Source organism: Aulostomus chinensis, chromosome 13 (genome assembly GCF_037954235.1).
Source record: "Aulostomus chinensis isolate RoL2024-O1b breed Wild chromosome 13, RoL_Achi_v1.0, whole genome shotgun sequence".
In the NCBI taxonomy this organism is placed as follows: Eukaryota; Metazoa; Chordata; class Actinopteri; order Syngnathiformes; family Aulostomidae; genus Aulostomus; species Aulostomus chinensis.
This window is the reverse complement of record NC_141332.1, coordinates 18,154,401-18,180,925: the sequence shown is the minus strand read 5'-3', so window position 1 is coordinate 18,180,925 and position 26,525 is coordinate 18,154,401. Positions and strand designations below refer to the sequence as shown.

The following is a 26,525-nucleotide window of genomic DNA, read 5'->3' as shown; positions in this document are numbered from 1 at the left end:
TCGGATATACGCCTGTAAGCACCGGGACTTGTGAGGGCTTTGCTTGCTTGCTGCGTGTACACAATCTGCTCTCTTTTCCTGCGGCGATTAATCTGAATAAATCCCTGCAAATCCCTGTCCTCGCCCTCCCTTTCTGTGTTTCTGCATGTGTCCTTCAAAATAACAACACGGGGGGGAAACGAGTCAGCAGCTGCACATCAATACTCTCATTTCTAACCTCGCATGACACCGTGATCCGTCCCCAGCTCCCCCAAACCCTCCACGGTTAACACCCTACATTGTCGTGGCCTCAGTGAAACAATGGAGGTGGGACAGAGGGCGGAAGGATGTGGCTGAATGCCTCAGCATATCCCCATTGAAAAAAAAGAAAGCATGCAGTCACACTTTCCACCAGAGTTGAAAAGAAAATGAGCAGCTTAACCAGAAGTCTGTCATTTTCTAACTGGCCTACGGTGTATTTTTCCCTGCAGTTTTAACCACCAGAAGCACAAACCTGTGACTGCGTTTCCCCAAAGATTTTGGTGACAAGAAATCCCCTGAGGAAATGGCTTCAAAGACATTCCATTTCCTTCATATCCTGCTCATCCCTTTTTTTTTTTGTCATTCTTTCATTGCGTAGTAACGGTAAAAAAAAAAAAAATGTTTTGGAATCAAATCGGGTACACGTGATCGCCAGTGAGAGAGCCCATGCCGAGCAGACCATCTTCCAACATCTGGGGGTTTGTCACATCAAGGCAGGAGTCAAACTGGCTGTCGTGATTGTGTTTGTCAAACGCCTGCGTTACATGTCTCATAAGAGAGAGAGCTACTGGAAACCACGAAGCAAACCACAAACATTTGTGATTACAATCTGGCAAAAGGTGTCAAGACACGAGACTTGTCAGTGAATAGCAGAAGTTCCGGTGAAATCCTTCACATTCATTTCGAAAATCCCTTTGAGCGGCATGATTTTTTACAATTATGACTGTAATTGTAATGTGACAAGAAGGCTTTGGTAGGAAGAAAGAATGTTAGATAGATAATGCAAAGATAAGAATAACTGTCTCAATGTAAATGTGAATCATTGAGATTTGAGGTAAGTTGATCATAGGGCATTTCTGGAGAGCACAAACTGATTAAAGTAAATATGGTAATGCAATTAACACATAAATGGACTGAAACGAACCAGCACACCTCGATTAATAAAGCCGCTCCACCTCTTGAGCCAAATATGGATGAACCTTGAAAAAAATGATACAGCAAAAAACAAACAGCAAGTACAGCAAAACATGATGACAAGCAATTCTAGATCTCTTGTCAAACATGTCAACCCTTAAACTTTTGCTTTCCAATAGTTTACATTTAATGCTTTTATTTTGAAGGGTGCAGAGGTGTGTTTCCGGTAAGGCTCACAGCTTGAGGCACTGCTTGCTCCGCAACTCAGCGGAATCGCAGCCGTGGATTGGAAGTGGCGTAGGCGGACATTGTTGTGTTAACAGTCCAGCCCTACATGATGAGCAGGAACGATGCGCTCATCCTGAGCAGACGCAGGCAGGCACCGGAGCGAGCTTGATTTCTCTATTTATTTTACAAAATAAGAATCGCTGCTGCACCGACTGTTTCTCCAGCAGCAACCAGTTCATTCAGCCGAGACGAGCGGAGCCCAGCCTGATGAGACGATGCCAGCGGTGTAAAAACACGCCTGCTGCTGGATTGAAGCTCAGCGGATCGATCGGGCCCTCGGTTATATTCTCTACGGTGCAGCTGCATCCAGAACACCGCGAGAGGAGGTGAAATAAGGCCGGTTGTATTCCTGGCGGCCTGCGAACGCAGCTTGCTGAGAGGATGACAGGCTGACATTAATGGAGTTCAGTGAGGCATTTTCCTACACGACCTCATTAAGGCGTTTTTCCGCGGAGAACGGACGCTCTTTTTAGCGCGAAATAGCCACCGTGCTCCTCGGGATAAATATTTCATGTTTCTGCCTCGGTTTGAAAGGACTGGAGAGGCTGCATGACATCTGGAAGACACGGGACGAAGAGGATGACTCTGTGTTGAACACATCTGTTGTGATTAGACTTTCTCTCAGGGACCCTCTAGCGGTAGTTGTTGTTTTTTGTTGTCGTTGTTTGTTGGGTTTTTTTTTGTAAAAAGAAGAAGAAAATGGGTAGCGAAGGTGAGATATTAAATCGAGAGCTGTCAAAGATGTCTGACGAGGACCTGCTGGCGTGCTCCAAAGAGGAGCTTGTGAATCGGCTGCGTAAAGAAGAGTCAGAGAAAATAGCAGCTCTCATCCAGCGCGGTCGACTGATAAAGGAGGTCAATAAACAGCTGCAGGGACACCTCCTCGAAATCAGGGAACTGAAAGTCATCAATCAGCGCCTGCAGGAGGAGAATGTGGAGCTGCGAGACTTATGCTGCTTCCTGGACGACGACCGGCTCAAAGTGAAAAAGCTGGCCAGGGAATGGCAGCTGTTCGGCCACCACGCAGCCAAAGTGATGCGAGAGGACCTGGGTGGGTATTTGAAAAAGCTGGCCGACCTGGAGCGCATGCAGGACGGGCTGGTGAAGGAGAATTTGGACCTGAAAGAGCTGTGCCTGGTTCTGGAGGAGGAGTGCGTCAGCAGGAGTGACTCCAGCCCTGGAGGGTCTACCGAGCTCACCCTGCCCTGCATGGTGGCCAGGGACCTGGGGGACGGGAGCTCTAGCACAGGCAGCGTGGGGAGCCCAGACCAGCTGCACCTAGTGTGCTCACCTGATGACTGATGGCTTGGTGGGTGGTGGTGGGGTTCCTGGATATGGAAGACTGGAGGACTGACATGAACAGAGTAGCTTTCTGGTGCAAAGGCATCAGAGCCTTTTGAATGCTGCAAGATTTGTGTGCCACTATGTTTTGACTTGACAAATGTTCACCACTACAGACATTTTTAGGACTCACAGTCATTTAATAGATGTTTGCAATTGCCACTTGATAATAGGCCTATGAATATTTTACAGTGTTTTCTAATGAGTCTGTTTTTTCCAGGGGTTCTTCTCTGTTGTTGAAAAATGGGACCAAACAATTGGGTCACATAAATTTATCTCATGCACTGGACTAGCCTACACTGGTAGAAAAAAAAAAAAAACGCCTTTTTTCTATTGCACTGGACAGCGTTACCGTGAATCTTTAAATCACAGATCTGAAGATTCATTTCAATCCAGTTTTGAGCCATATTTAGTCCATTGAAATAGCACTGAAATAGACAAGTTGTGATAAAAGAAAAAAGAAACTCTTTGATATGTGCTTTTGCTAGATGCTAGAATATTTTATGCACTCTTTTCCTCAGGACAGGATCGGAGTGCCATATGTGCATGATGATTGTCCCCGTTAACCAGTCTGATGTGAAGACCCTTCAGGTTTACTGTGGGTGGGGCTGCTGGGCATTACGAGCTATAGAGCCACGGCAGAGCCGGCACACACACGCTACAGTGTCACATCAGACAAGATAGATGTCCTCACTCAGAGCTCACTTTTTTAATCGACTGGAATCTCTTTGTATCAAACTAGAAGGTCTACAAGTTCCAATGATTTCTATTCAAGATGTTTCGATTCTCTGGTGTTACATTTTTATGACATAGTTGTTGTAGGTGTTTGATTAGCATATCACAGAGTCTAAGTTGGCGCTGCTCAGCTCTCTTCTGTAACTCTTGCTTTGTATTTACCCTGTAGGGATAATTTGACCCTTCTTTATCTTGATTTATCTGTATTAACTGGCATTACTAACCGTTTTTAGTTGAAATCATAGATGATGCACATGAATTTGTGAAGGTCTTTAGCTGTTTATTGGTGGGCTATGCCTGTAGTGCATTGAAGAGCTTTAAATACAGTGGGAATGACACTCGGTGATGCTCTGACCTTTTCTTTGCGTGCTCATCAAACAGTTACATTTACATGACACGGAATGATTGATTTCTGTACTTTTGACCTTCATGTACCAACCAGCCGTGTGTGATTGATGCACTTCTTCTGTCATACAGGCTGACTTTACGGATGTTCTTGCGGTTTATTTTTGGATCCCTATTTGCACAGTCTGGGGAGCCGAGAAGGGTTATGCTTTTACCCACTTCTGCACAGACGTCCTTTGACAGCAGCGTACACTGTTTTTTTTTTTTTTTCGCCCTCTAGCTCTCAATCTGACTGTCTCTCACTAACCCCATTTTAGCAGAGCGATCCAACGTCCTCTGAGCCATATATGTATTAGCCAGAGATTCACTTCATCTCTGGGAAGTGGAGGAACAGAGAACACAGTGTTCACGGGCATGAAAGGTATGTATTGGAGGCACCAAGCCCTTTTATTGACCCTTAAAACTAATTCATGTCATGATCAGTTATTCTGCAGATTTTCTACTTCAGTAGATTAATCGTTTAGTCCAGGGGTGCCAAAACATTCCCCCTAAGGTGGCCAGAACTGAAACCTAGTGGTTGGCCGCAAGGCAAAACACACACGTCGTTAAAATGCAAAATGGTACAAAGTTGTCGTTTTTTTAAGTATTGGCATTGTTGAATAACAATCTAACACCATGTTTGTCTGAATTTTTTTGTAAGGCGTGTCTGTTACATCAGGCCACAGGTCCGTTTTTTCCATTGGCCGAGAGATCATGAAGTTAGGGAGTGACTGAGAGGGATTTACAGTGTAATTTTCCATCCATCCAGCCATCCATCCATTTTCTATACTGCTTATCCCTTCAGGGTCGTGGGGGGTGGAACATTGGGCGGGAGGCTGGGTAAACTCTGGATGGGTCACCAGTAACAGTGTAATTTTTTAAAATGTAAGTTTTTATTATTAGACCTATTTTTTTTTCTAACTGTATAGTGGGGCAATTTACGACCTTATCATGACTTGCAACTTGTTTTTTCCAACAATCTCAAAGATATATGGTTTTTAATACAGAACAGAAACTAGCACCACTTCACATCGGGGAGGTTCATACTTTGACGCCTTTCCTTAGTTAAAACAAATAATTGATTACCAACATAGATCGATCATCTGATGTTCATCTAATCAATGAATTGACATCCTGTCCTTGCCCCCTGCGTCAAGTGGGGTAACTGTGGTGTCTCTCTGTAAGTAATGTAAATGATGAATTCTCCCTCGAGTCCGTCGCTTCTGCACTGCATTTCAGCCTCATCTTACCTTTCATTTAACGCAAGAATAATATATGACACCACCACACTCAGATATGAATCTTTGTTCTTTATTGTCTCTGAAACAACACAGATAAGAGACAAAAGTAAGGCACTGCCCACAGAAATTGTTCATCCGTCAGAGAAAATAAAAACATTATGAAAAATATATTACACTCTCAAAATAAATATGTGATGATCTCACCTATATATTCCTCCTACGGCCCAGCCTTAGTGGTCTATAATCTCTGTAGACAATATTAGAAATGCTCTCCATCTATTTCCCCTCAGTGAGGACATTTATAAAGTGTTCCATAAGGATATATCTAAATTCTATATAACATACCGTCAACTTGTGACCATTATATTATTGATATAAAGGCTTTCATTCATTTCAGTTATTCATATAATATATTCTGCATGCTTTTATTACAATTGTCTCAGACGTTCTCCTTTTGCTACGTTAAAATGAGAAATATAAAATCTATATGTTTATATCAAAAAATTTAGAAAGAGTGTAACATTTGTGTCCTGATAATGCCACTTATTTGCATTTAGTACATTTTCTTAACAAAGAAACAAGAAAAAGATGTAAAGTAGCAGATGCGAATAGCTTGATTTGAGTACAATCTATCATGTATTCCAGAGATCCTTTCTGTCACATTTCTGAACTGTAGTGTTGTCAGGTGAAGATCAGGTGATGGGTCACAGTGTGAGGATGGTCGGGGAGTGCAGGGAGTGGTCCGACTGGTCACCGCTGCTACTGCTGCGGCGGTGAGCGATCCCGCAAGGCTGGGGGGCTTGAGACACCTGGACATTTCCCTGATTTGATGTAGCTTGAGATGAGGTGGAGGCACTGGTGTCTGTGGGGGCAGAGGGATAAGTGAAGACCATGGCAGCTGTGAAAGGGGTGAGAGACGGTGTAGATGCGAGGACGGGGGTGTGGAGGGACTCTGAGTCGTAGGGAGCGGCAGATGACGTCGTAGGCTTGGTAGGGAGAGTTATCTTCGGTTTGGGCTTCACCATCTTGGATGGTAGTTTTCTTGAGGGTCCGGGTCTGCTGCAGTCCTCAGGTTCTCTTTTGATGCCCTCAATGGATGAAGTTGCTGGGTTTGGGTCGGAATCAGAATCAGAGTCCCCGATTTTACAAATGGGTCGATGGGCTTCCAGGACCAGCTCAAGTTTTTCTTTCTGTTTTTGTAATTCAGCGATTTCCTTTTGTAGACGGGACTTTTCATCCTCGAGTTGGTCGGTCTCCTGCAGCAGGGAAATGAAGATAAAAACAAACTCAGTCTGAGAATTCTCTCAGGCCAAATTGAGTACCTCATACTTCATCGATGTACAATGTTCACTCACATTTTGAAGAGAATCTGTCAGCTCCCGACGGCGATTGCGGCATTTTGCTGCTGCCAGTTTATTTCGCTCTCTTCTTATCCTCCGTCTCTCCAACTCCTCTTGAGATAACTTTGATGAGACAGAAGAAAAGCCTTTTTTTTAATGATTTCTAATGCAAGTTTGGAGCGTGTTGCACATTCAAAGTTGGGTTGTGTTGCCACATTGCCTTGGGCAACCACCTAAATTAAAAACATCAAATGAACCGGGAGACTGAGGGAGAAATACTACCACCATGTGTGCGCTATTAGTCATCACAGGCATGGCGGCTGAACAGTTTTGAAATGCCTAAGCTTTTGTCCCTTTGTAACACCCAATCTCTGATTCCATCCAGCGCGAATGTGAACAACTGCTGTTGATCCAATATTTCCCGCCCTTTCAAGCTGATGAGTCACCCTCAGACCCCAGCAGTGACTCGGCTATGAGTCATACAACATGACTTGCCCTGGTGAGTCACAGAACAGTCCACTTCCTGTACCGTAAGACGAAAACTCATGGAGCACAAGTGTGACGGAGGTGCGGGCCCAGAAATTATACCGTGATGAAAAGCACACTGGTTCTTTAGGTTAAAGTTTAGTTGAATAGGCTCATTGTAACACGTAATGCTGTTCAGCTAAAAGAAAAAGCAGATCTTTGTGTCATGTGTGATCATTTCACTGAGTCAACATTTACTCCAAGTAAACACATTCAAAGAACATCAACAGTGGGAATTTGGCTCTCAAAGATCACTTAATTTCTGTCGATTATCTAAAAAAAAAGGCAGATGTAACAAATAAGATTTATAACAATAGTCTTTTTCCAAAACAGATCAGTTTGGTATGCAGGTTCAAACCAAACAGCACGGATGTGTCAGTGACCATTACAGGATATTACACACCCCTGACAGACGTGATACAGTTGCCGTCTACACCTCTCTTTCTGCACTTCCTAAAGTTACACATCATTCCCAAGAGAACTCACTCTCCAAACAAGACAAAATGCAAAAAGTGCACGTTTTCACACATTTAAGGATTCTCTTACATGTTCATCGTTCCTGCGCCTTGTTGAACCTGCAGCGTTGGCAGCTGCTCTTATAACCCCTGGTCTGAGAAAATGGGAGTGGGAAGGTGGTGGACCCTGAGGACGTGCCCCTGAGAGGGATGGGTAAGGAGGGATTGGGGATCGTGAAGGACCTGGTGCATGTATGAGGGAGGGCTGGACCAACCACTGGAGGTCCTGGTTGGTTGTGATAGCATTGAGGCTGGGTACGAATTGGCTGCTGCCAGCCATGGTAAACTTCTGTTAAAACATTGGGAAAGAGAAAAAAAAAAACAGAACACAAAAAGAACATAGAGATAAAATTAGAGAGCATGTTAAAAAAAACACTTTAACAAAAGAGCTATATCTATAACTATCAGTGAGAAAGCACATGGCTTCTACAAACTACCTATGAAAGTAGATTATTATAATGTAGAATATCAAGTAAGAGAGTTGTTTTTTGTTTCTTGATGATACACATACTGCATATAATAACAAACAAAACATTTTGTGGAATATTTCTATGAATTACTTATTTTTTAATCCTATTATTCATTCCATTAAATTGCCAAAATTGCAAAAAATAAAAATAAAAAAATATATAAATATATACACTCGTTAAAAAACATTATTTAACTACACACAGTAATAACATATGATGTGGCAGAGGTTGTGTAACTGGTGATAGCGTTTATTGTGAAGTTTACATTTTAGCATAGAAATACCAGAATGACGGTAATATCACCTACCTGTTCCTGATGTGTAGTTGAAGTGCTGGTGCTTTCAATGGATGTCGGGTTTGACCCAGACGCGCTGCCTGTGTACGCCGGGTTGTCTCTTCCCTGACTCCCAAAGTTTCGGTACATCCTCACTGTTTAAATAAAATAAGAAATGTTTCCAGCTGGGGCTATAAAACCAGGTCTCTCAAAATCAGTCTCGTATTTCAGTTCAAATTCAGGGTAAGCCCACCTTATTGCGACACAGCGGTAGAGTCCAAACGCGTACGTTTGAAGGGGAATAAGGAAGGAAAGAACGCCTCGCTTTTTTTTTGGAATCTCCTTCAAACTTCCTAAACGAATCTCAGCACATCGTGAGGTGTTTAGTCATACATCCAGAAGTCAACGTCTGGAAATGATCTTGCGGTTGTAAACTATTAAAGCAGTACTATAGACTTGCCACGCCCCTCTGGAGTTACGGGAAATAATGCTGTCTGGAATCACTCACCAATCTAAGCACGTGAACTGACGTCATTTACCATATATGGTGAGAGTTTCCTACCGAGAGTAAAAACCAGGGATCCCTGGCGGAGCAGCACCTTACTTTGCGATACTAATATTGCTACTACGACCTCTTCTTTTTTCCATAGTGAGTGTTTACTGGTGGAAACTTCACATGATATGCTTCTGAACTGCCATTTCTATTCCGTTCAAACTAAAATGTCAATTTGAAAATCTTCATGAGAAAAAGTAACACAAAAAGGTATTACAGTATTAGCGGGTATTACAGTTTTAGCTATGTTCAATAAAGGAGTCTTCTTGCATGCGACAGTTCAAAGAGCTTAGAGGAACGTTTTATAAAGCTGACAGTTTTCAAGTGTGACTTCTTTGACATTAAAAACGCTATTCTACATGTCTCTTTATGACAGGATGACCACAATATATCAAATTTCAATGGCAGTGTTTCTAGACTGATATAGTATGTAGTATTTCGAAGTATACTATTTCGTGAAACCATGAGTGACTTTACACAGACATCACTATCATGCAGTAAGATTCACCAAAGGTGCTTCATTGTGTAAAGACTTTATTTCCTTACAAGGTAGGTCAACTTTGCCAAATTCACCTGTATATCACAGAACTTGCCAACAATCAAATATCATTGTGATGAAAATATGCCAGATAGACACCAGATTGTCATATAGATTTGAAGAGGAAAAGAATTATCCCCCACCCCCCACCTGCCCCCCCCCCAAAAAAAAACAGGCAAATCATCGTCACATGGTTTCAATCTTTGATTCTCAAATTTGTTTCAGGCCTGCAATAATGAATATCATTTCCAAATACTTGAAAGTAAAATAATACCGAAAAAAAAATAATTCCACAAAGTAAATCTCCATCCATTATCTGCATGTCCTGAACTGGATGTGAGGGAGCTGGAGCCTGTCCCGTCTGTCGTTGGAGAAGAGGCGGGGTACACCCTGCTCGGGTCCAAGATGAATTTACAAGATTTAAAAGCAGAACGGAATTTTTAAACACTTCCATAACAAGAACGACCCTTTCATTGCCTTCATTCAGCAGCTACCTGGATTATCATTTAGGAAATTCAGCACTGTTGCTATACTAATAATGAGAAAAGCACACAAAAATAGAGTAAGATGATATTGTTATACGGCTAAAGACGTCGTATTACATTTGACTATAATGACCACAATTCCGAGATTATAATATTCAGAGGTAATTATGAAATACAAGGCAAAGGGTGGGGAAGGCTCGGTTGCGAGTGGTTGTGTGCCTGATTGTGCTGAGGTCTCTGGCATTCACTCTCTCTTTACAAACCACATCGGCTTGTACGCATGCTTGTGGAGATGAGTCAGTTGATTGCCACAAAGCCGCTGAATTATTTCACCATCCATGTCAATGATAGTTTTTTTTTTTTTTTTACTTGCAGGCAAAACAAGGCACCTAGGAAAGATTTTTTAAAAACGCATGGTGTAGAGTCAGTATAAGCTTAGGCTGTCACAACAGCTGCTGACCTTGCAGTCCCGAAGGACACAGTTCCCGGCAAAGGCTGATTTCTCCTGCTGACTGTTGCACCCATGTCTCATGTTACTGCCAATACTCGTCCTGGGAATCAGAGTTTCCAGGTTAAATGCAAAGATTGTAAATGGTGAACTGAAAAGGAAACAGAAGAAGAAGAAGAAGAAGAAGAAGAAGAAAACGTGACTGTAGACAAATCCTTCTCATAAAAACTGAGACACAAAGTTCTGTCTCTTCATAATTCATGAATGAGAAGAGTGACAGTGAATGCAAAGTGAAACTGCGAGGGGGCATAACATGAAGTCTCATTACTGTTGTTCATTTTAGTGCTGAGCTTCGGGTTTCGGATTGCAGCAATATTGTATCCTATAATAATGAGGACACGCACACGGTATTTTATTCTTTGTTGTAAGTGTCAGATGAAGAGAATAGAAGGTAAAGGTGAGACACTGGATGACTAGAGCTTCAGGAATGTGATGATGACACGTGCTGTCTTTAACTGTGATGTGCCAGGACATGTTGGCCGCTCTCTCTCTCTCTCTCTCTCTCTCTCTCGCTCTCTAAATTATACTTCCATTCATTCCCTTGTTGTTTTTCCCGGTGTGGACAGAAATGGGCACACGTGAGTGTGTTTCAGTTGTGTTTCTATTTTCTTGCAGTTTCCCTCCAAAAGTTAACTGTTTTTGGGCGGTTTGAAGGAAGTCAAGATTCCTTTTCAATCTACTCACCCTAAAAATCTCCACATGTAATTGCATTACTCATCCACTCAACCACCCACCCACCCACACACATCCCACACACACATTTCACAGAGCATAATAGCATCCTCATGCCACAAGCTTAAATCTATTTGGTTTAATGAGCGTATTAATTCACAACTTGTTAGTTCTCGCTTGAGTAACATTAGTTAGATTATCCTTCTATGAGTGTTCAGTGCAGTTTTAAACAAACCTGTGCAAAGATAACACTGATTGTGCCAGTCAGGTGCTGGAGAAACAGTGTTTATAAGTTTGTCACAGTTGCTCTGCCTGATAATCAGAGGAGGCATAAGCACAGTTATTCTTAACTTAAGTAAAAACACAGATGCCTGTGGGAAAAAAAAGCAGCTCTTGATCTTCTTTACTCATGGAGTTTGGAAATGTACTCAAATGAGAGAAGTATCCCCTTGAAAAATAATTCTAATTCTGTTCAATATGTTCTAGATTTTTTTATCGACTCAGATAAGGAGAAGTTATCCAGAACGCGAGAAAGCAGACAGAGAGTACATACCTCCACCAAGGAGAACGCAGCCAAACAGTGCAAAAGATGCTCAATATTCGAAAATACAATTAAGCAATAATTCTGCTAAAAAGCACCAAAAATAAAATAATGAGCCTTTTTTGAAGATGTAACGAGTAGAAAGTACAGTCTGCAATGTTGGTTAATTTACTGAGAAAGCAGTTGGCCCAGAGAGGATGGAAATTAAATGATTTGAACTTTTGATGGCTCCTGTTTGGTAGTTCATTAAGTTCATAATGAGCCAATGTTTTGTCTGCAACATATTAAACAGCACGGCGTTCATGGAATAACTGCACAGTTTTCAGTTTTATATTATGTTCATTGGTCTCCTGGTGGTTTAATTTTGGAATATCTACGTTTGCTCTAGTTTGTGATGTATAATCTATAAATCTATGACATCTTGTGTGCACAGTAAAACCTTCCTCACGTGTTGCTAAGGGGAGGTGAGTGTAGTTCCAGCCTTAGTTTACCGGCTTAGTTCACCTGAATACACCGCAATAAATGTGTATCGTTGAAGTAAATTTGTAACTTGTGTCTTGTTTCGTTGCTCATGGCTCTGACGAGGTGGAGTAAGTGATGTGCTGTCTGCCACGCAGGCACAGTGAAGTCAACCAACCGCAGTGGATGGGTGGGATCAGCCAAGCAGTCTGATAGCCACGTAGCTAGCTAGTAACGTTAGCAGTGGAGGTAAGTGATTTCTCCCCATCATTTCCATCACGATTGTAACATTGCCTGTCATGCAAGTCGCGTAGATACTTATAATTCTGTCGTTGAAAGGGTTTTGTAACCGCTGCCTCGTGACTGTCAGAGGAAGCCACGCTGTCATTAAGTGAGCCCGTCTGGTTCGTCAGCTAGCATAACTGTTAGCAGAAGCGGCCGAGGCTAAATAAGTTCATACGTAGTTGGGATTAGCTCGGTGGCTAACATCGAAGTTACTAACTCACTTTACGAAACCCGTTATAGCTAAACAATGTTCTGTGGAAGAACATGTGTTTTTCCTTATAATTAAGCTAGCTAAGCACGACGTAAGTTATTTACCTGAGCAAGCTAATGTGTCATTGTTTTTATCCTTACAGCTAACGTCAGCGAATGTTAGAATGGATTTGCCTCGACATGGATACCGAGCAAGTAAGTGGGAAATGAATCACCTCGTATCCATAAGCCATCAGCAATTTTGCAAAATTTTGCAAAATACCCACTCACTGTTCATACTTCCTTTTTTTTTCATTGTGAGGCAAGACTCACAGGGTGAACTGGTTGGTGATGACGCTCATTGAATTGCCAATTTATCAAGTAGTCTGCATTACTAATATTTTTGCTGTCCTGCACAAATGTCACTACACAAACACTAACTTCATGTTGGTTATAATTATAATCACCCTGACCCCACTGATGTACATGAGGTGGACTAATAAAGTCTTCAGCACCTCTCTAAGACAGCTGGAACCATGACAATACTAGCATATTATTTGACCCATGAAATTTTTGTTAAAGTAAAAAAAAAAAAAGCACTTCCCAAAACATGGTTTGAACAAGAATATTACAACTTAAAATCAAGAAAAGTCGACAAAGTTTGGCTCCCCTCCTGTGCAATTTATTGGCACAGCTACATGAGGGATGCTAGAAGGCCAATGGTCCTCTTCAGGCTGAGGGGGAGTCTGGTCCAGCTCCTGCCTTAAATGGTTTTTGGATGCGTTCCAGTGCTGTTTTGTTTTGCACAAGAATATTGAACAGAAATTAATAAAGGAGAGAATTATCATATGAAGAGAAATTGAAGTAAAAGACTGATTCACATTCGTGCTACTTAAAAACATAACAGTTGGTGATAAAGTTTTTTGTAGATCAGGCCATCCAGCACAAGTGTTTACCTTAAAATTGTGAATCAGAGCTTTCTTGGAAGAAGTAGTGATGGAAGTAGGAATTTCCGGCCTGTTGTATCACCCTGCATTAGTTTTTATCTGGGTTTACCTGATAAATTGGCCTAAGAGGTTTTTGAGATTACACTGATAGGAGTTTACCAAGAGTTGTTTTTACTCGTGGGAATGGACCCACTGTTAAGGAGGCTGGGTTAACATGAAATAAAATTCTTGCAAAAGTTATGCAGATAAAGTGGCACGGTGGTGCAGTGGTCAGCACTGTCGCCTCACAGCAAGAAGGTTCCAGGTTTTAAGTCCTGGCTCCATCACAGGATCTTTCTGTGTGAGTCTGCATGTTCTCCCTGTTCCTGTGTGGGTTCTCTCTGGTACTCCAGCTTCCTCCCTCAGTCCAAAGACATCAAGAGAGGACGAGGCTGATTGATACTCTAAATTGACCGTAGGTGTGACTATGAGTGTGAATGGTTGTCTGTCTCTATGTGTTGGCCCTGTGATGGACTGGTGACTCGTCCAGGGTGAACCCCGCCTCTCACCTGAAGGTAGCTGGCTGTGACCCTTAACAGGATAAGCGGTAGAAAATGGATGGATGGGTTGAAGTTCTGAAAATAGCATTAATGTTTTTCATTATCGCTAAAAAGGTTTGTGTCTGTCTTGCTTTTTGGAACAAGCTAATATTGTTGCCCCTCATCTATCCTCTCATGTGCACCTCTTCCTAGCTAAATCAAGAGCTCGTGCAGCTCCCCCCGGTGCAGAATCTGTTTTGTTTGACGATACCAGCTCATCGGCAGCACCAGCGATGAACAGTCAGGGATACTACACTCCAGGTTACAACATGGCGGGGCCCTCAAATGACCTGCAAGGAGGTGCTGGGGTGAACAACTTGTTCACTGACCCGATGGCCAATGCTGCAATGATGTACGGCTCAACCTTAGCCAACCAAGGAAAGGACATGATGAACAAAGAGGTGAGTGTCCTGAGGGTTTTCTGATATGACATCCAGGACATACAGCATGAGTTTGAATTGAGGGAGTGGGTTGTTAATCCAGTAATCCATAAGTAAGGTCAGCATTTGGTGTTTGGCACAACTTTGTGTTTATCACAAAAATGTTGGTTTGCTGAATCGCATGTGGAGATCTTTGATCACAGCTGCCAAAATGCATACTGGAAATGCCCTGGGCTGTTTTTCAATTTCTTTGTTGCTGCTTGATTAAGCGTACTGATCTCAACTGATTCTTTCACTTTTTTTGTCCCTTTTTTATTTATAATAGTTTCATTACATGTTTACAGATGCATGATAAGCACTTGGTCATGTAAAATAGTGATTTTGTTTAAAAATGTTGTTTGTGGAAAAAATAAAGGGACTTGTTCTCCATTTTAGATGTTTTTGAGGAGGTCAAGGTCAAACATTTTTGAATACACACACACACACACACACACACACACACACAAAACCAGATGCGTGATTACACTGACACACTCAAGATGAGCTAAATCCTCCTTTCAGTGTGTATTGTGGAAGGAACCCCAGTGGGGAACACATGCAGACTAGTTGGGCGCACTCCCCTGACCAACCCAGAACTCCTGGTCCACTGTTAGTTTGTAATCACCATTTTAGACACGTGATTCCTCTTGCCAGACTCCCTTGGAAAAATTTGAGATTTTATCCCATCAGTGTCCACCAGTCCATCTGGTCTGAAAAAAGAATGAAAGGACTACCAGCGAAACCCCCACGTTTTGTGATTCTTTTAAGTAATATTTGATTTGATTGAGTAATGATTTTAGTTTGGAATTATTATTTTTCATTTAATTTTCCCCAGAAACACTATGAAAAATGATGGTAAGGTTTTTTTTCAAGTCTTAATAAAACAACCATATTCCCTTACATCGGAAGAATCTGATTTATAGGTGGGGGCTGCTCTGTAGCGCCGCAGTGTTTCACTTCAATTGGTATGTTATGACACATTTTACATGAATCATAAGAATTGCTGCACCCATGCACTTGGCCATATTACTGTTTCCATCATATTTTTGATTAATTCTGTAGCTCCACTTACAACCGAGTCAACCAGCCGTGTTGCTTTGGCTCTGGCTCCCAGGAACCGGGCACTGAGAAAGCTGGTCACAGTGGTAATGTAGCTATTTGTCACAACAGGGTCACAGCACAGCCAACCCCACAAATTTAGTACATAAAACTGTGGGTGGTACATTAAGGCAGATGTCAAATCAGAGGGAAGAAAATTTGAACGCGTGGTGAATCTGACCGACAATACATCCAACCATACATCACCAGGGCTCACTAAAGCCATTTCTGTTAACTTGTCTGTTTTGTTTTTCTCCCTTTTAATTATTCACCTGTTTTACTACTTAAAATCGTCGCAGCTCTACTGGTTTGGAAAATTTGACACCTTGGTGGTGCTAAGTACGTTTTCCGGGCTTCAGTCCAAGATGATGCATCATCCTGAGGGCAGACTCGGCCTACTTAAGAAATAACTGATGCATCTTAATTTATTGACTTCTGTGGACATACACTCCTGAAAATGTTGCCTCCTTTCACCTTTCAGATCGGCAGATTCATGTCTGTGAACAAGCTGAAATACTTCTTTGCTGTGGACACCAGATATGTGCTGAAGAAACTCCTGATCCTCATGTTCCCGTACACACATCAGGTAATCAGAGCGTCTCAGCTTCAAAAGCGTTTCAAAAACACAAAACATTTTAATGGTTGCAAGTATTTGTGATAATTTCCCCTGGTATCATATTCTCAAGCACTTATCCCATTCAAATTATGTAAACAAGATAATCAGACACTTAATCGCTGCTCCAGCCAGCGTCAGCGCTTTATTTATTGTCACTGATGTTCAGATAACCAGTCACAGCACACTGGGTTCTGCTAATTCCCACACTCTTTAACTCACTTAGATACTCCAGACCATCTTTGCCCAGATAATGTTCAAACGACAGAGTACAAACTCTCCTTAGAACACTTTGGTCACACTGCCATCATACAACATTTGTAAAGTTACTTTAACCTGCGCAGGATCACGGAACACATTGCTCTGTTTCAGCTGCTATTGTCAGGAGTCAAGGTGGGAAATCCTTGCTGCCATCTTGTGTTTTGGTGATGTAATTGCAGCTTGACACAGCCAGATCTAGAGCAGAGGTCATGAGCTTATGCTGTAGCATTGGGTCCACGTGGACCCGAATCACTCTATGAATCACTGTAGTACCCTGTAAGGCCATTGACACTACATTTGTGGTTTCATGGTAGGATTGGGAAGTTCGCTACCATCGGGACACTCCTTTGACTCCAAGACAGGATGTGAACGCACCTGACCTTTACATACCAAGTAAGCAGGACATTTGTATCAGGATGACCCTGAATCAGAAGAAGTTTATACTCCTGTGTAATACATTAAACACTTTTTGTCTTTTTTTGTCTTTTTTTTTTAGCAATGGCTTTCATTACCTACATTCTACTCGCTGGAATGGCCCTCGGTATTCAAAAACGGTGACATTTTTTTCTTCAAGTAACATAATACAGCTTACATGAGATCATTTGACATCGTATTCATTAGATTGAATTGTGGGGTTTTTTGTGTGAAGGTTCAGTCCAGAGGTACTTGGACTGTGCGCCAGCACCGCCCTCGTGTGGCTCATCATTGAGGTCCTGGTGATGTTGCTGAGTTTGTACCTGTTGACAGTACACAGCGACCTGTCAACCTTTGACCTCATTGCCTACAGTGGATACAAATATGTTGGGTAAATATTATCAATATTTCCACCTGAAATGCGCCCAGTGTAAACTATACCCAGGTGTGTGTGAACTGATGTGGAGGTGTTTCCTCCAGGATGATCTTCACGCTGCTGTGTGGCCTGCTCTTTGGCAGTGATGGTTATTTTGTGGCTCTTGCCTGGTCCTCATGTGCCCTTATGTTCTTCATTGTAAGTATTTTTAGTTTTCAAGTGAACACCACATTTATACACCAGGAGTTTATATCATGGGGAGATCTTCTTTAAACATGAAGCCAAATTACTTGTGTGACTAATAACTCATGGATTTATTGTTAGATGGTGGGCCAATATTTCTCAACCAATTTGGCCCATATTTACAGGTGTTGATGTCATCTCTATAAAAGCTAGGTTTATGTGACACTCACATTTTGCACATATGGAGCGACGCATGTAAACTTTGTGATTTTGAAAATTTAACAGTTTTCTTTATTTCCATAACATTTGGGAAATACGATGAATCGTGTTTACTGTCGATTCCAATGACATGCCGATTACACAGTCCAACCCTATTTTCAGCCAAACATTCATAAAAAAGAAAAAAAAAACTTCTTGGAATAATCTTGTAGAATTCATTGAAATTTCTGTCTTACAACCTGGCAACTTTCTAAATGAGGAACACCTCACAAACGTAATTCCCAGTTGACGAACAGTGAATCTCTTAGAAGTTTTCATGCTTCTTGAATTCAACCCATTTTTGGTTTAAAAAGGGTCAATGCTGGGTTTTTTCCCCCCACTTAATTTATTTCCTATGCCTTTAAAAAAAAAAAAAAGATAATACTTTTAGGAAACAGCACGAACAGTTTCACAGGTAACAAGAAATGAATATCTCAAAGTTCAACTGTCAAATTCTTATCAGTATGATGAATTTACGTGTTTCTTATTTATTTTTCAGAGTTTGATATTTGTTCACAACAGGCGGAAATTGAGATTAAAAGATGTTCAAATCTCTACAGGTTCGTTCTCTGAAGATGAAGATCCTCACCTCACTCTCCTCAGACTCCATGGCCACTGGATCCAGTGCCAAACCCCAGCTCCGCCTTTATATCACTGTGGCAACTGCTGTCTTTCAGCCAATCATTATATACTGGTTAACGTCTCACTTGGTCAGGTGACCGCGAGGCATTTCACAACATCATGTCCAAACGTATTGGAGCCCAAAAATTTGGTGTTTGAGTGTTACTGTCTGTACACCTGCCTTTTATACGTGCGTTTGTCAGTAAACTCAGAACGTGTGTAAACCGTGTTGCGATGCAGCGTGTGTTGAGCTTGTCAGATGGACTTTTATAAATAGTTTCACTGATTTCACCAGAGTTTGAAATGGAGAATGTCTCACTGGAAGAATTGTTTTCTACAGTAAGTGCACAGTGATTCTGACAAATGCTTGTTCTCTGCCACCTAATGTTGATGACAAGAAGGGCTTTCATAGTAAGATTTATTCATTCATAACTAATTCAGTTCAAAATTCTTTTTTTTTTATAGAATGTTATTGAACATACTTTACAGGATTTAAACCCCCCGACCACACAGTAGACACACCATGCTCAGACAACATGACTAATACCTTTTGTCTGGTATGGAAATGTTGCTGCATAATCTCATTTTGTGATTCCTGCGTTTTATTTATCTAAAGTTGACAAAGCATGACAATGTTTGGATTTTTTTGAGGAAAAAATAAATATATTTAGCTTTGTGTATTCATTTTCAATGATTCTCTTTTTTTAATACTCCAAGCCAGTGCATGACAAAACTTCCTTTAAGTTCTGTATCTGATATCCAGGGTTCGTAGGAAAATCCAAGTGGAATCTTGTAATCTGAAGACAGTGTTTTCCAATGCTGGAAAATTTGGAAATTACTGAAGTGGTAAGTACTAAAAATGGGCAGTTTGGGTAAAATCAACTGACTAGTTCGTTAATACTGAATTTATTACATGATTACGCTGTTGGAAACCGTGCAGGTTGTTTGTTCTAGTTGGGTATGTTTCAGCAAAATTTAGATCAGTTTCTTGGCTTTTTGTCAGAGTGAATGTTTCACAGAATGTAGGGTCATGGAAATGTTCTCTGAAAGGCTTGAAAGATCCACAGATATGTATTTCTAAAAATGTGTATGAACCTGTATATTTCATTTAAAACACCAACTAGTCAGTAAGATGTCTGCCTGTATTTCAACTGTAGTTTATGACTGAGACCTATACATTTTTCAAATGTGTTTGGTAACTTTTAAATTCTTGTTACTGACAGCTGTTTTTAAATATAATGTGTATCTTCTGGCACTTGACATGGAAACAATCGTTTTGAGCAATTTCATGTTTGCTCAATTATATCAAAGGTTGTTGTTTTTTTTAAAATATACTTTACTACATCTAACGTAAAGGCGATACGTGCAGTTTGTATGCCTGACAATAATAATTTAACGTCATGAACTTTGGGAGAGAAATTAAAACCCCGGGTAGCCGGTGCTTTTACCGGACACTAAAGTGTCGTTCCCGCTGGTTCGCCACTGCTCTTAGCACGGGAGCGCGCCCGCGAACGCGCGGGGCTGCAAAGCGTCCTTTTCGTTTCCATGGAAACCTCGGCAACAGACCACGAAGGGAGAGGAGTCTAGTTTCCGATTCTAGATTTGGAGATAAAAAGAAATTCCTCTTTTGACATATTTTGGACCTTTTTTTTTTTTTTTTTTTTTAAAGAAAGACTAAATCGTGGGCAGCGTCGTCAGGTACTGAGGTGAGTAACCGTTCAGTTTTTGTAAGGTTTTCGTCCCGAAGCCATTGTTAATGTCTTCGAGTGGGTTACCTGAGAGAGAGGAAAAGGCGGTTTCTTTACCTAGGTGAAACTTTATATTGTTCCGCCATTTGCCCATTGGACTGCTTCGTAGAGCCATGTGGCATCAAAACCAAACCTTCAGAGCACTCTGCTGGGTTTTACCTGTAATAATTAACTCAAGATGCATTAATATGAATTAAGTCCGCCCACTCTGTGAGCTACATGAGCTACCTTGACTTACAAAGAAGCCTGCACCTGCTACGTTTTGGTGCACTTGAGGAGGTACGACTGCACACATTACGGACTTCGATCTCTGTAGTGGATGCTTGATCACAGGGGGAGGGGGTGGCTAACAATTAACTACATTAAGCTGCTGTATTCTACATTATTTCTGTATTTTCGGTAACACTTTTTCAGCATGAATCTGCAAGTTGGCCACATTTTTTGGAAATGTTGAAAGATAGCTTTTCAGGTTTCCTTTCCAGTTCCAAAAAAATTGAACAGTAGTCTATTGCAACTTCACTGAGGTTGTAAAAGTGTCAAATTGGACACATTGTAAAGTTTTTGACTTTTGACATAGAAAATACTGACTTCATCACACTTTTTTGTTGTTGTTGTTGCAGTGACCAGTTTTCGAAGTCTGAGACAGCGGGCCCTTCTCCAAAGCTTGGAGCAAAGCAAATTACCTGTAGTTCTGTTATTTGAGGCCCACATATAATCACTATTATATTATTTGATTATGTAGGCTGTCAACTATTTAGCCAAGCCTAATATTGCACAATTGTAATTAACACCATCATACACCAAATTGAAAACTGTCTGTGCTGAGTCATTTCATAGGTTCTGTCTCAAGGAAAGTAGGAAAACAGCCCCCCCCCCCCTCCCCAACGGTATTACATAATTTGTATCTCAGAGAAGCATATTTGTCTTATTTTTCAGCAGAGGTACAGCTGAATGACTGAAGTCTCCTGCTCGGAGTGAGATGGAGAATAGCTTTCACACACTGCCATCCTCATCTCTATGTCCCACCACTTCCGGAGGGTCTCTGCTTCTGCCCTGCTCACCACAGCAGACCTTTTCAAATGGTCACATCTCACTGCCACTTTCCCCCATTTCCTTCCCTCCATCCCCTTCCTCGCTGTCCCCAGCAACAGCTGAATCTGTTCAGTCCTCCTCCCCTCTTTCATGCTGCACAGCAACTCAGTGCTTGAGTCCAGCAAACATATCTGACCAGGACGACCTGACCTGCCTCAGCTGGCTGCATCAGAGGGGAAACCTGCTTCCGCTCCAGCCTCTTCACAAAGCGCCACCAGTACCTCAGCTAGTGTCCTCCACATCTACCCAGCCCCCTGCTGCTGCTGCTGCCTCCTCGTCCAAGCCCCCTTACTCTTTCAGTAGTTTGATTTTTATGGCCATAGAAGATTCAAAAAACAAGCAGCTTCCAGTGAAGGACATCTACGGATGGATTGTGAACAATTTCCCCTACTACAGGACGGCGGCTGGAGGCTGGAGGAACTCTGTCCGACACAATCTGTCCCTGAGCAAGAGCTTCCGTCGGATTCAGAGGGACAAGACCCAGGTGAAGACACGATTTGTACTGGCTCACACTAGTATACAGCCAGTTAGGAATATTGTACTTAAATGAGAGGAAATCCCAAAACAATTATCAGGCCATCCTAAATGCAAACCATACCTTTACATTAATCAACACTTTTGAATTGTTTCATGTTCTGCTGATTCTTGGTTTCAGAAAGTGGGGAAGGGATCTCTGTGGTGTGTGTGTCCAGAGTATCGATCGGCACTGCTGGAGGTGCTAAGAAAGACCCACAGTTATCACAGCACCAACAGCAATCTGATCAACTGTGCACTGTGAGTAGGACCTTCAAGTTTCATGTCCAGTTGTGTCTCAGTTTCAGTCTTTCAGTCCTTAAAATAACAAAAAAGTGACATAAAAAGCAGAACCTCTATTTGATTTCAAAAGTCTTTGATGGGGCCAAAAATCCACAAACTGAGACTGGCAGCTTTAATGACTTGATAAACATCTGAAACTTCTTCATCCACCATTGGAGCCCTGCTGGGTTCTCCCAGGTCACAACTGCTCACTAAGGGTGACCTGACATTTGCTACTTGAGTTCCCAAACTATGGAACTCTCTTGACCTCAAAAACTACGACTCTAAGTCTCTTCTTAAAACTTTCTGTTTGTACAGGCAAATGGAAATATTTGATACGTGCTTTTAGGATTTCATTATGTTTAACTTTGGATGCTCCTCTTTAAGTCTTTTTTGTTGTAACTCACTTTAAAAAGTATTACATTATTATTATTATTATTATTACAACTGATGCATGGTGGTGCAAGGCAAGGCAATTTTATTTGTAGAGCCTGTTTTCACAAACAGTTTGTCTCAAAGGGCTTTACATGGCATCATAACAACATCCTCTGCCCTTAGACCCTCACATCGACTGAGGAAAAACTCCATAGAGAACCCTTTTAATAGGGAAAAATCTGAGAAACCTCAGGGTGAGCAACAGAGGAGGTATCCTCACCCAGGATGGACAGACGTGCAGTCGATGTTGTTACAGACAAGAAAACGGTTTACAATACAAAATGTGGGAAACATGGAAATGTTAATAACAGCTGAAGAAGGAAGCTTCTGGTAGGGGAGGCAGGGAGAGCAAACCAGGTTGATGGGGGACTGGATGGCAGACTGGTTCATGGGAGGGGAGTGCAGGCCGGTGTAACAGCAGGGGGAAAAAAAGGGGGGGGGGGCAATGCAGGTGGCGGTTGGTGCAGACAGATGGAGCTCCGGTAGATCTGTGGAAACACAGAGAGACTGTGAGACACCAAGGCCAAACTACGAAGTGCAGTGGTCAGCACTGTCACCTCACAGCAAGAAGGTTCCGGGTTTGAGCCCCGGCTCCGGCACAGGATCTTTCTGTGTGAGTCTCCATGTTCTCCCTGTTCCTGTGTGGGTTCTCTCTGGTTCTCTCAGCTTCCTCCCTCAGTCCAAAGACATCAAGAGGGGACGAGGCTGATTGATACTCTAAATTGACCGTAGGTGTGACTGTGAGTGTGAATGGTTGTCTGTCGCTATGGGTTTGCCCTGTGATGGACTGGCGACCCGTCCAGGGTGAACCCCGCCTCTCACCCAAAGGCTGCTGGGATAGGCTCCAGCCCCCCCATGACCCTTAACAGGATAAGCAGTAGAAAATGGATGGATGGATCAGAGGTGGAGAAGGCCCTATTGTGTTTATTGACCTGTTTCACATTAAGAGACTGATAGCTGTCATTATTATTATACTAATAGTGATACATTGGTTGGTTGGTTTGTAAAGTTTTCATTGATTAACAGAAAAGGATTCAATTGTACATTTGAAAATGCAGACTGTGAGAATGAATGGCTTCACTATTTTCACATCTCTTTGAATGAAATAAGAGTAAATAAACTCTTCTAATTATTAATTCAGTGAACCTCCCATGGTGTCGATTTTTGGATTGGATTGGTCATTTCCCTTCAAATGGATGAAGAATATTTTCTGGACAGGACACATTAATTAAAATTGAATAATGTAACTACATTTGCCAGTAGATTTTGTGTGTGTGTGTGTGTGCATGCGTGTGTGTGCGTGCATGCTCAAAGTGAATAATTTTACATTTTAATGACACCCTGTTACTGAGGTGCAATTAAAAGAAAAAACCAAAGCTCATTATTGAGTGCCTGTGTCTGGATGTCATGTGCAGGTTGGAGGGAGCCGACTATGGAGAGACTGTGCTGTGTAACGATATGGAAATCTCAGGTTAGTGTTTCGTACGACTATGTGCTTTAAGTAGCTCAAAAACCCGCATTTGACCCTTTATGAATTTATTGTAGCCTAAATAATTTGTCAGTGCTGTAGCAGCTCTCGGTGACACTTTTATTACCTGCAGCCATTCTCTTTCTCAGCATGCAACATTGTTCCTGTGTTTGTGTTCGGTTGTCATAGCAACTGCTGTCTATTACCTTGGCAACCCTGCAATAGCCTCCTTTAAATCCCCTCATTTTATATCCGAGCCTTTTTGCAATATGTACCCACATGGCTGACTGAGATGTTAAACCTGTGTGCTGGAGGAAAGTCTATGATTTAAAACTTTCATTATATCAAATTTGAGCCTTGTTTTCTGATCAAACATCTTCATTTCTACTTTTTCCCTCCCAGATCCTCTTTCACATGCCTTCCTGCTGTCCACACCGTCATCCCAAACCCTGACCGCTGATAATCCAGCTTTTGCAGATCACCCACCTTGTCTTTTGACCCCAGATCATGAGGAACTCATCACCATGGAGTCGGTTGAATATCAGCAAGAGGAGGTCAGTGATGAGATGGAGAAAGACCCTCTGTCAGATAGCGGGTACATTGAGTTACATTACTACCAGTCTCAGCAGTACCAGTACCTGGTGCTGCCGGGTGATGCTGAGCTGGACCTGGAAACTGTGGAGATCCTTCAGCTGGATGCTGAGGCCCAAGAGGCTGCTGGATCCCTGCTGGACCTGGCAGGAGGTGGATATTAAGATTAAAGTGATCCACCATTTTGTCAAATGAGATCAGTTATTCTAACAGACATTTACGTTTGACGTTCTCAAACTGGTATGTTTCGACACTGCCCTAAGGCTTGTGCATTGTTGTCTAGTTAGCCATTCTTTTTTGTTAGACTAATAATATCACAGATATATGTTCAAGCACTTTCAATGCTGAAGGAGATTTGCCTCCCTACCATACACTAATGGATCTACATCCATATTGTAACTTGAACAAAGACTCACAAGTGTAACATTAAAAATATCAAAATTATACTCTAAGGGGTCAGTATTAATAGAGTATAGTCCACTTTTAAGGGTTTTCACTGTGATTTTTGTTGTTAGGCAATTCTCAGGGGTGGGAGGCAGCCTCCCAACTCAAGCAGAAGCACTGTTTCTGAATACAGTTCTCAAACGTTTTGCATTAAACCCATTCAATACAAGTAGCTATTTTGAGGAGTACTCTCAGTGTCACACTGAGTCACATGCAAACTGTTACTATTTCGATTTGAAAAGCCCCGACCAACCAGGCCCAGTGACGGCGGTCTCCTCCTTATATGACCTTTAAAGGTACTTAAAACAAATATGTCTATGTTAATGTCCTTACACTGTAACTTTAGTTAAGTCCTTCCAAACAATAGTTGACTATAACATTTTTAAAAAAAAATCTGATTAAATCTTAATTATGATTTTACTTTTTATCCAAAAGTGTATCTGAAAGCTGTGGATTTCAAAGACATAACCACTTCCAGTTCGAATTCCAGTTCTTGACATTTCTTCATTCTCTTGATTATATGGAGCCTTGGAGTGGCCCAGGCAAAAAATCAATTAAAATTTTTATATCTTTATGCCCACAATTGTTTTTTTTTTCCCTGTGGCCACTCCAGAGCTCTGTATAATCATGTTTGATTGAGTCAAATTTAGTTTCACAATGCGATGCTAATGAATTGCTGTATATCATTTTTGTCTGTGTATTTTCTTAAACTTGGATATAAGCTTGTCACCTAACATGACTTAAATCAGGTAACATTTGATTTGAGTTTTCACAACAATCTAAGACGAACACACTGCCATTTAAACCACTTTACATTTCAGGGTATACCGACTTTTACATCTGAATATATGTTTGTAAATTGTTTGTATTTTCTGGGACACTTCCGATTTTGTAATCCTGCAAATAAAATCTGTCATTCTGTTTTTATGAGCTTTGTTTCTGTTTATTATATTTAGGTCTCTTTTTAAGTTCGGACGTAATGGCGCTTAAATTTTGCTGCAACGCAAATAGAAATGTATACGTAGGAAGTATCTAACAGCTGGGGAATGTGTTTGTTCGAGGCCCCAGCAGCTCTACCACATATATTGTATATAATTATAATGCCAGCGTTATTTAACTGTCCAGTTAAAGGTGATGTGTTGCTTGACAGTTCCCACATACCCGTATGTTGAAATACACAATTGCTGTTACTGTGGGGAGTTCGAGTGATGAATCAAGCCCTCTCTGATGTTTAAAAGCAAGGTTTTCCCAGATTGGAAGAAAGGAGGAGGGGAGGTGAAAAAGAAAGGATGAATAATTGCAGGGAGAAGTGGACTTCAAAAACTGGCTTTCAAGAATTACAGAAAATTTTTAAACAGGAAAGAAAAACAGGAATAGCTTAGGAGTCAGGTGAAAGAGAAATACAAATTCAAATAAGGTAGGTTGATAAATGGGTACAATTTATTCTTGCTTCTTCTATTTATTATTATTCTGGTGATTAAAACACAAATCTACCCGGTAACAAAATTCACCGAATGAGACTGAAATCTGCTCTGAACACTGAGTTAGTATCATGTTTGTATGAATCACTGCTGTTCTGTAATCATTGTAAACATCTCTAGTGCTGACATTTTCTGTTACTATTAGACACTAAAGTTCAAAGTTTCAAATCAAACAAGTGATTTGAATTAAAATTGAAGCAAATTA

The 26,525-nt window shown here is 41.5% G+C and overlaps 4 protein-coding genes across 5 annotated transcripts; 3 read left to right on the top strand and 1 right to left on the bottom strand.

Moving 5' to 3' along the window:
- Positions 1 to 1,403: 1,403 nt before the first annotated feature.
- On the top strand, positions 1,404 to 5,260 carry ccdc85b (coiled-coil domain containing 85B). Its single transcript, XM_086221817.1, has one exon. The coding sequence runs from the start codon at positions 2,143 to 2,145 to the stop codon at positions 2,743 to 2,745; it is 603 nt and encodes a 200-aa protein (XP_086077943.1). The 5' UTR covers positions 1,404 to 2,142; the 3' UTR covers positions 2,746 to 5,260.
- fosl1a (FOS like 1, AP-1 transcription factor subunit a) lies at positions 5,192 to 8,693 on the bottom strand. The gene is made up of 5 exons (XM_086221815.1): positions 8,522 to 8,693; positions 8,302 to 8,423; positions 7,556 to 7,813; positions 6,500 to 6,607; positions 5,192 to 6,400 (listed from the first exon to the last, which is right to left on the bottom strand). The coding sequence occupies exons 2-5, from the start codon at positions 8,416 to 8,418 to the stop codon at positions 5,849 to 5,851; spliced, it is 1,035 nt and encodes a 344-aa protein (XP_086077941.1). The 5' UTR covers positions 8,419 to 8,423; positions 8,522 to 8,693; the 3' UTR covers positions 5,192 to 5,848.
- A 3,388-nt stretch (positions 8,694 to 12,081) lies between these two features.
- On the top strand, positions 12,082 to 19,332 carry yif1a (Yip1 interacting factor homolog A (S. cerevisiae)). The gene is made up of 9 exons (XM_086221814.1): positions 12,082 to 12,273; positions 12,663 to 12,714; positions 14,177 to 14,424; positions 16,022 to 16,126; positions 16,729 to 16,807; positions 16,911 to 16,968; positions 17,064 to 17,219; positions 17,309 to 17,402; positions 18,206 to 19,332. The coding sequence occupies exons 2-9, from the start codon at positions 12,684 to 12,686 to the stop codon at positions 18,362 to 18,364; spliced, it is 930 nt and encodes a 309-aa protein (XP_086077940.1). The 5' UTR covers positions 12,082 to 12,273; positions 12,663 to 12,683; the 3' UTR covers positions 18,365 to 19,332.
- Positions 19,333 to 19,811: 479 nt separating this feature from the next.
- Positions 19,812 to 25,938, top strand: LOC147251274 (uncharacterized). Of its 2 annotated transcripts, none has more exons than XM_086222678.1 (5): positions 19,812 to 19,972; positions 20,951 to 21,590; positions 21,762 to 21,880; positions 23,752 to 23,807; positions 24,207 to 25,938. In XM_086222678.1, exons 2-5 carry the CDS (start codon positions 20,994 to 20,996, stop codon positions 24,557 to 24,559), a joined length of 1,125 nt encoding a protein of 374 aa, XP_086078804.1. In that variant the 5' UTR covers positions 19,812 to 19,972; positions 20,951 to 20,993; the 3' UTR covers positions 24,560 to 25,938. The 2 variants fall into 2 exon arrangements, with proteins under 2 accessions (XP_086078804.1, XP_086078803.1); XM_086222677.1 differs by having other exon boundaries at positions 19,813 to 19,972; positions 20,954 to 21,590.
- The last annotated feature ends 587 nt before the right edge of the window (positions 25,939 to 26,525 follow it).